This window comes from Enoplosus armatus, chromosome 11, assembly GCF_043641665.1.
Source record: "Enoplosus armatus isolate fEnoArm2 chromosome 11, fEnoArm2.hap1, whole genome shotgun sequence".
Lineage (NCBI taxonomy): Eukaryota > Metazoa > Chordata > Actinopteri > Centrarchiformes > Enoplosidae > Enoplosus > Enoplosus armatus.
This window is the reverse complement of record NC_092190.1, coordinates 12,419,331-12,428,414: the sequence shown is the minus strand read 5'-3', so window position 1 is coordinate 12,428,414 and position 9,084 is coordinate 12,419,331. Positions and strand designations below refer to the sequence as shown.

The 9,084-nt window shown below is 40.2% G+C and overlaps 1 protein-coding gene across 1 annotated transcript; it reads left to right on the top strand.

Moving 5' to 3' along the window:
• The first annotated feature begins 5,920 nt into the window (after nucleotides 1-5,920).
• hoxd4a (homeobox D4a) lies at nucleotides 5,921-7,116 on the top strand. The gene is made up of 2 exons (XM_070914533.1): nucleotides 5,921-6,389; nucleotides 6,818-7,116. The coding sequence occupies exons 1-2, from the start codon at nucleotides 5,921-5,923 to the stop codon at nucleotides 7,114-7,116; spliced, it is 768 nt and encodes a 255-aa protein (XP_070770634.1).
• Nucleotides 7,117-9,084: the final 1,968 nt, after the last annotated feature.

Genomic DNA, 9,084 nt, shown 5'->3' with positions numbered 1-9,084 from the left:
GCTGCCTGGAGATGGGGGCCAACTGAACAAAGACAGTATTTCACTGTTGCCTGACAGGCAGCTGCGAAAGTATTTACAGCCTTACTGCAATGCGGCAAAATGGACCCTGGAAGACAGGCACAAGTAGAAGCCTGAGAAAACTAGACAGGACTCACTGTGTGCTGTCTCATTCGACAATGCTTACATAATTCCTGCATGTGGTTGTTACATGTTATTATGGAGAACAATGTCTGACACATTTTAACAGATAGCAGTTTCCATGAATGGATGTGGTTTCCCCTTTTCACCCTTATTCAAATCCCCCCAGAGATGTGGTCTAGTCCACCATCAGACTCCTTCCTTTGGATTGTTGTGTGACATAGTGAGAGCGTTTGTATACAAATGTTTCTTCTTATTAAGCTATATGAAACCTAAAGGGTGCAATAGCTATTTGTTATTATTATTTTTTTTTTCGTTTTGCAGTTAGATAAAATGATTCATTCATTGATAATTGTTTGTATCACTATCATCATCATTATCATCACAGGCAACACGTTTATTTCGCTTTATCTGCTTAATGATAAGTAATAACATCTACACTGCAGAACAGGCCCATATTCACACGGCACTCGTTTCATATTCAGTCTACATATCCACTTAAATTCCAAAAATCAAGGAAAGAAATGTTTGCAAAAAGGATGAGTTGATGATTCTTGTGTCAATTGCAGTTTCATTTGTTTCAAGAACGTATTTAATTATTGTCTTTAAGTCTTGAATCAAGCTTCATCACTTAACTCCATTTAATTAAACACATATTGAAACAAACTCATTTGCATCTGAAAAGTGCAATCTCTTCTTCCCTTTTGAACATCTGTGTCAACAGTTTCATAAAACACATGATGAGGTGAAATCACTTGTTAGTGCAGATGGACATTTTTTGCAGTGGGAAAGGGGGAAGTCGTTAAAATGCCAGCAGAAGGCGCTGTTGCCCAACAGTCAGCCTCTCTGCTCCCATTCACCGGGGCCTTTACTAGCAGGTTCCTGAGCACAGTGATTGGCTGAGACTCGTGGTCATGTGATCTGGTTCATTTTTGAAAGTGGTTTTGGAGAAATGTGTGTAAGAAAATTCACCATTTTCAGCCTGCTGCTGTGGGAAAAAAGCAGTTTGTTGGCAAATGAGACCAGCTGCTTTGATTATTTACTGTTGCATTTGGCGCTGTGTGTGATTTTCATGTGTTCACGTGTTCAAGTGCTCTACAAACCCACAAAGTGTATCATTGCTGAAAGACATTTATTGTCAGTAATTACTGTGGATGCTTTGTTAGCAGAGGTCACTTCAGTTAAAGACGAACTGTAGCTTCATTGACAGCAGCTGTTTCAGCATTTTCACACATTTTCTTGAGAGTTGAAACAATGTGCGTGACATCTTCCTCAAGATGATGATGTTAAAGGAAATGGTCTTTAGAGGGCTGATGGAGCTGAATGTAAAATTACTAAGTTTATAAGCATAAATCTGCAGGCAGGCCATTAAAGCGCAGAAAACATACTACCAACTAACAGCAGGAACTATGTCAAATTATCTCCAGGGAAATCCCTTTTTATGAGGACATGCATGTAAAAAGTAACACACCTCTGATTTGATGCTCCTCCATTTATCACACCTGCCCCACAGTAAAACAGCAAACCAAACCCCAACATCACCAGCCAACTCCCAGTTTGCACAGGAAAAAGAGAGGAGGAGCACAGACGCTCTGCACCCTGGGATTGGCCCGGAAGAACGAAATGACATCAGTCTTATTGTGTCAGGTTCACAGGGGCCAAAAGTGTATTTGAGCACAAATCAGTGTTGCATGTTGTTGATGTTTTTGTTAACATTTTAGAGGTCAAAAGGCTTCAGTGAAAAGATATAATCGGGCGATAAGAAATTGTTGAATGAACAGGTCCTAAGATTATTAATATCAATGGCATTAGTAAGTTAAAAGTCTCAAATACAAATAACAAGAATGCCAAAATAAAATAAAGTCTTTTCTATGTTGTTCCCTCTGTTGCCTTTTCTCTCACGACAGTTACAAACTCCCTGTAACCCCCCAGCTTCCTCTTTTCTGCGACTTTTCCTCAGTGCACATCAGTGTAATCGGCGTTATTGAGTAAGTGCAACTTTGAGGATTATTTATGGACCTGCGCGCTGTTGTGAGTGGCTGTGAGGAAACACGTGATGCCATTAAAGTTTGTTTTATGGCCCGGGACTTGACAAGCCAAAATATAATTCTCATTGTGTATTAGTAAGACCGTCCAGATGGGTTGGAATAGAGCTTCAATTGGCAGGGAGCTGCACCAGGCTGACTTTCCCTTCAGCATGGATGTGTTTGTTGCACGGTGCGCCATGTGTTGCGGTCTCTGCGGTAAGCTGTGTTTTATCATTATGCTCGTGTTAGGAGAGCGTGTGATGTCACACGCATAGTGCTCAGGCTGTACTGTTTCCTGCCTCTAAAAGCGGCCACAGTGCGTGCTCAGGACGAACAGAGACAGTTAGATGATGCGCTGCTGTGAGGAAAGTGTGTTTAATCTTGTTACTGTGCCTGAGCTTGGTTTGGGTTTAAACCTTTTAAGACTCAATCGATGCTTTTTCGGATGCTGTTATTCGAGTTGTTGGTCTGCTTCACTGCGACATGGTTTAGTCACTTGATAGCATTGGGCTTCTTGTTTGCTTGGAGGCGGAGAATCAACCTGTTGTCGTGTTTTTCGAAGATTCTTAAAGAGTTTGGTGAAATATCTTGAAAGCCAAATTAAAACAATACAGGTTTACGTGCCATTGCGAATCTGCTGCTGTTACAATTGTCATAATTCATAATTCGTTTGTGCGACAATAATATCTCCAGTTTTAACCGCATTGAAATTGATAAACAACTAAAAACAGCATTGAGGTTACAACAATAAAATCTGTTTTCTGTTTTTCCCAATATGTGAAAACTTGGCCATAAATCAGAATCTGATTATGTGGCTGCTGCTTTATTCAATGTAGGCCTAATGCGTTTCTTCTGCAGGCCTTCAAATTATTAATTTCGTCAGTCATGGTTAGAAATCCAATCTCATAATGGTTGAGTAATATTTAATGCAAAGTTGACAGGGAATTTACGCTTTATTTTCCATTATAGCCGGTCAAATAAAGCTCCCTTACTTCGCCCGATAATTAGATTAAATAGGCCTCATGTTTTCTGTTGCTCCCAAACGCTCAATTTGAGCTTTTTTTTTGATGGAAAAAGCTCGAAATTGTAATGAAAAAAAGGGTCGAGCTGAACTAGCTAGCCTTTCGTTTAACTCAAGCTGCCAGGAAACGCTGACTTTATCATTCTTTTGTTGTGAATCTCGGCTTTGACCCGTCTGAAGGGCTACCAGGGCAAGGTGAAAGACAGGTCAGGCTGTCTAACTCATGCTGAAATGTGAAGTGCAAGAACGATTCAATAATTTATCTTTTAACTGTGTTTGAAACGAATATTCAGTGTTTTTGTTGAAACCTGAATGGACATCTGCAGAGTAGAGATAAAAGCCAACATCTGCTTTCTAACACAGTCTTTACTTTGTGCGTAAAGATGAAACAGTAAATTTTATTCTCACCTTTTGAAGGCCTGTATTATAACTTTCAACTTGACAACATGAATCAAACTGAAAATGTAACTTTAGCCAAAACGTTTTGACACACTAAACGACTTAATGCGATATCCAGTAAATATTCAGTGAGTAAAAGTGCCTTTTTTTTTTCTTATTAAAGACGAAAACATGACCTGTGTTTCTGGCCCAGAGTCACATTTGGCAAAATCTACTTCAAAAGAAATGTTACATGAATTTAAACCTGAGATTATAATTTCATTCTTTAAATCTGACAGTTACTCAAAGCATAATGTAGGTGCCATGCGGATTTCGGACCGTTTTAGTTATAAACTACATAATATATGTAATAAAACATATTTGGATGTAATTATCAATACTGATTTTTATGTGCTTGAAAAAATAATTTTGCTGCTTCTGGTCCTTTAGCAAAATAACGAGCCAACCTTCACCATTCTCAGCTTTAATTCATCTGGATGTTTCTGGAGGACTTGCAGTAGCCGCCATGGTGGTTTGGTTAATGGCTGAGGAGACATTGGTAAACTTTTGCACCCTTTGAGCTGTCACCAGGGCCGAAAATAATTGAACTTTTTGATAAGTTTGTAAATGATTTAGTCTGACCTCCGTGGCCTCCAGCCTCATCTCTCGGGCAGTGATGATAAACTCTCCCACAATGTATGAGCCAGCGAGTATCTAACGGCTGTCTGTTGAGGCGTTTATAAGTTATTTGTGATTATCTTTGATTAGGAGGTGACAGCTTGCACAAATGAAAACTTATTTATATAATTTAAAGAAGGTGTTTTTTTTCTTACTGTGAACTTGGACTGTGATGGAGGGAAGAGGACCCACTGCACAGAAACCTGGGTTGACCTGAGATACTGGCTGATATTTTCGTTCAGTGTCTTTTGTCATCTTGTGGTCAGAGGTATCCTGCAGGCCTACAGCCTTCCTTGTTTTTCAGAAGTAGCGGCTGACATGACTTTTTAAGCTGTTTGCATGGCCAGTTTGGGATCAAACCAACAACACAAAGGTGATATAAAACCCTGAGCTCAAGGAGATACTTTAAAGGGAAACCATCAAAACGAAAGAAAAGGCTGCTTCAGTGAGAGAAAAATGGTTGAAAGCTGAATAGACTCTGGTATTATAATAGCCTCTAACAGGACTTCAGATCTGGTTGTGATGCATGCCTCTTATTTCCTTATGTATCCTGGTTTCTGTGATGATTTTCTTTATCCTGACTGTGGGAAGCACTTTGCTCATTTTGTTTGGCAGAAGGGCTCCACAAATAAAGTGCTGTGGTTACGGGACTAAAAGTGGGCAGTGTGTCTTGCCGTCGTCTATATATACCCTGTAGAACCGAATTTGTGTGATAAAACCTCAGTCACAGATTCGATTCTAGGGGAGTATATGGTCGATGAAAATACTTCGATTTGTTGACTTATTGCCTTCTTATCAGGCCGCTCGGTGCCTGATGTGCTGTCAGATGCCACAGCGACAGTGTTTTATGAATGAGAGCAAATCTGACAACACCACATACTTCACAAGGAGAAGACATGTTGAAAGTCTATACAGGCTTAAAGGAAACCTGAGGCACAACTGTTTCACGTGAATATAAACATAATTAAGAAGGAGCCTGTGTTTCTATTGCGCTCATATGTTGGAATGAAACACCAAAATGGATTTACAAACAGCACACTCCAGCTGTAGCGTCTTTCCTCCTGTGGGTCGTTTGTGTCTCTGCATTATTGATTCCCAGAGGCGGCTGCTGCCGGCCAATAGGCTCCTGAGACTGCTTCTTTTTTTTTTCAAAGGGACGAGCAGATGAAGTGATGAGATTCGTGTAACTTTTGGATGACCCCTTCTTGACAAAGACAGTCTCCATCAATTGTCCTCAGTCATTATTCGCTGCTTTTATGCCATTGGGGCTTTTTGTATCTTTTGTTGCTTCCTCTGTTGAACACCATGCCTCCAAGTTAGACCTCAGAAACTGATATATTTTTATAACTGCTCGGATAAAACACCCTATGCTCCGTCAGCTCTTATGTGTTTGTTTCTTTTTTTATTTTAAATTTAGATATTGAAGCAAGGTATTGGGACTGTGTGTATTTTCGTATTTTTCCAACGTGCCTTTTTAATATCCAAACGTGCTCGCAGATGTTTCAGGACGATATCTGTTTTTTATTTCCACCAGGGTCTAATTTTGGTTGATCTTAAGTTAGATGAAATTGCTTTTAGTTGTATGTTTACCCGTTTATGGACCAGCATCACCTCTATTGGCCGATCTGGTCACATGGTTCGCTAACTTTATTCAGTTGACACCAAGTAGGAGGGCTTTATGGAGGGAGGAAAAAAAGACAACTCGAGAAAAATTAGTATTTTCTACCTTCAGAAATTAATGGCCATGAGTTCGTATATGGTGAACTCTAAGTATGTGGATCCCAAATTTCCTCCTTGCGAGGAATATTCACAAAATAACTATATACCTGACCAGGGCTCGGACTACTACAGTCCATCGCAGGACACAGACTTTCAGCATCCAGGGATCTACCCACGGTCAAACTACACGGAGCAGCCCTTCAGCTGCAACACTGTGCAGGACTCCACGGTGCAGCCACGGGGTCATGTGAACGAGAGATCCAGCCACCCGAGCCCTTTTAGCGCACAGACTGAGCCGGAGACGCCGGTCCAAGTGGCCGGACCCCGGACTTGTGGACAGCAGCAAAACACAAAGAGCCAAAATGGGATACAAGCCAAGCAGCCTGCAGTAGTTTACCCCTGGATGAAGAAAGTCCACGTAACTACTGGTAAGATTTCCTCTTCTTCTTCTTCTTCTTCTTCTTCTTCTTCTTCTTCTTCTTCCCTTATGGACCACCTGAGACCTGTACTTTAGAAATCATTCAGTGTAATATTTATGGGAGTCTTTGAAAGGCCTCGCCAATTACACAAGTCATAAATTTTTATAGCTCAGGAAATAGGCCGCTAGGTGAGCGCCTGAAAGCTCCTGAAAACACATATTGACCGCTTGTAATGGTGCTTAAATCTGCAGCAAATCTGCTTAAATCCAGTTAAAATCAGTCTTTCTTTCCTGGAGGTGTCTCTTCCTCGTGGATTTCCTTAAAGTTTGAGCGCCCCGGGTTAGAGAGACTCCTCTTGTTGTATTGTTTTTGCCTGCATGCTGCATTGGCCACATTTGGTGACTTTTTGTTTGTTTGTTTTGTTTTCTTTCTCCTAGTGAACCCGGATTACACAGGACCAGAGCCCAAACGGTCCAGGACAGCTTACACCCGGCAGCAGGTTTTGGAGCTTGAAAAGGAGTTTCATTTTAACAGGTATCTGACCAGGCGGCGACGGATTGAGATTGCCCACACTCTTTGTCTTTCCGAAAGGCAGATCAAAATCTGGTTTCAGAACAGACGGATGAAATGGAAGAAAGATCACAAACTGCCCAACACCAAGGGCAGATCTGCACCAGCCTCCAGCCATCTGCAGAGCCTCCAGAAGGATAACCAGACTGATATCACATCATTATAAGAGAGAGGAGGGTGTCTCACCTTTTAGAAATTAACTGTACATAAAAAAGACAGAGGTTGCATCTGACTTTTGCATGGACTGATGTCGTTTTTAGCCATTTTCTCTTTTTAATTTAACATAAATGACCCCAGCAGTGTTGACTCAAGACTGAGTCAGAAAATCAATCAGTCTTGATGTTTGAAAGTTGAGCCTCTTCCTTGTTTTAATTTCTTCAAAGAGACTCAAAAACATCGAAACAAACCTTCTGTTTTTTCTTTTCTTCTTTTTTTTTTTTTGGTCGTCTCCCACCTGAGGACATTTAACGAGCACCCTCGGCTGATTTCATGGATTTAAACAAAGTGTTTCTGCTCCTCTCACGTGGATCCTCGCTGGTTTAAAGACTGAATTACTTTATTCAGAACAGGGAAGCCTTTCGTTCAAATTACACACACACACAAGGGTTATTTCAGTTTTTCTCCAAGTGAAACTCCACATAAAACGCACAATATATTTATACTTGAAGCAAACATTTTTTGCATAGAGCACGCCTAACACTACCTACTTTCGTTACTTCGTTACAAAAAAAGACCCCGTTGAATCTTTCAGTTACACGTTTCTTTGTGACTCGTATGTTTTTAACTTATTTTGTACAATAAAGCTTTGAAAATTTGTTAGCCTAAATATTATTCCAAAAAGCAAGACATTCCTGTGTGCAAACTATTCTGAGTGCCCTTATAAATCTCTCCTGACATCTTTGTAAACAGTGTACATTTTCAGAGGCTCTCTCGTGCCATTTGAAACTCTTATATGAAAGATCATTTGTTCCTGCATGTGGCATCAAATTGATATTGGATGTTTCTCATCGGAAATAATCAAATCCAGAATATTTAGGAGTATAATTGTTTATTTTTCTTAATATGATTTTTTTACGTCATTATTTATTTGTTTAAAAACGTGTACATTTTCGTATAGCACACATACAATTTTAATTAAAGTATTCGTTCAACTTTTATTAATCTAAAATATGTTTGGACTCTTGTGCATTATTAGCATTGGCTTTATGCAACGTTTTAGTGTTAGTTCACGTGGGAATCTTATAGTTTTTCATTTACACCGAGCTAACCGAGGGGGTGCTTTCACGTCACGTTTCAAGACAGATATTTTTTTGTTTGATACCATCATTGTCTTCGGACAAGAAAAGCCCCAGAAGCTCTCCCAGTCCGAGGAGGTCTTCTCTGTGAAGTCTTCACGATGTGAGGCTTGAAAAGGTATTTCAACCGAAGGTCGACAAAAGCAGCAGTGGCAGGTTCATCCAGGGGACACATTTCAGCCGCAAGGACTGACCCCAGCACCCCTGACCCGCCGGACAAGCAGCATTTTCTCTCCCATGCGCTGCTCGCTTTGGTTAGGAGGGTTTCTTTTTTTTTCCACACTTACAAAGCTAAAGCATTCAAAGCAAGAAGTCAGTGCGTGAATTCCAGAGTTTTCCACGTGTTTCAACAGTATTTATATCAGGCGCGGCCCCCAAAACCTTCTGATTTCTGCATTTGTCTTCTCATGTCAATATGCAATCTTCTTTGTTTTATTTTTGTACATGCTTTTTACTTGTATTGTGCATTGAGATGCGAGAAGTATATTGGAAAAAATAAAGATTTCTACTGATTATGCATTTACATGACTGCAAAGAGCACTTTGTCGCGAGAATTTATTTATTTCCTCCACACGAGAAATATTTTGTTTTTGAGAGAATTTATTTTCCCAGGGTCCACTGGGGTATTTTATACATTCTCTGATTGCTTAAAACTTTATTTTTTTCTATATTTCAAGGGGTTATTTAGTGTCCTTCGTTTTGCGCCATTTGCAAAAGGATGACTTTTGGTGGGCAGAGAGTTCAGTGGTAAGAAGCACGTGGAGCCATATGGAGCTAAAGCCCCCTTTTTACAAAACATCCACAAATGCACCAAATGTGCGCTGCATGGGCAGATTCAG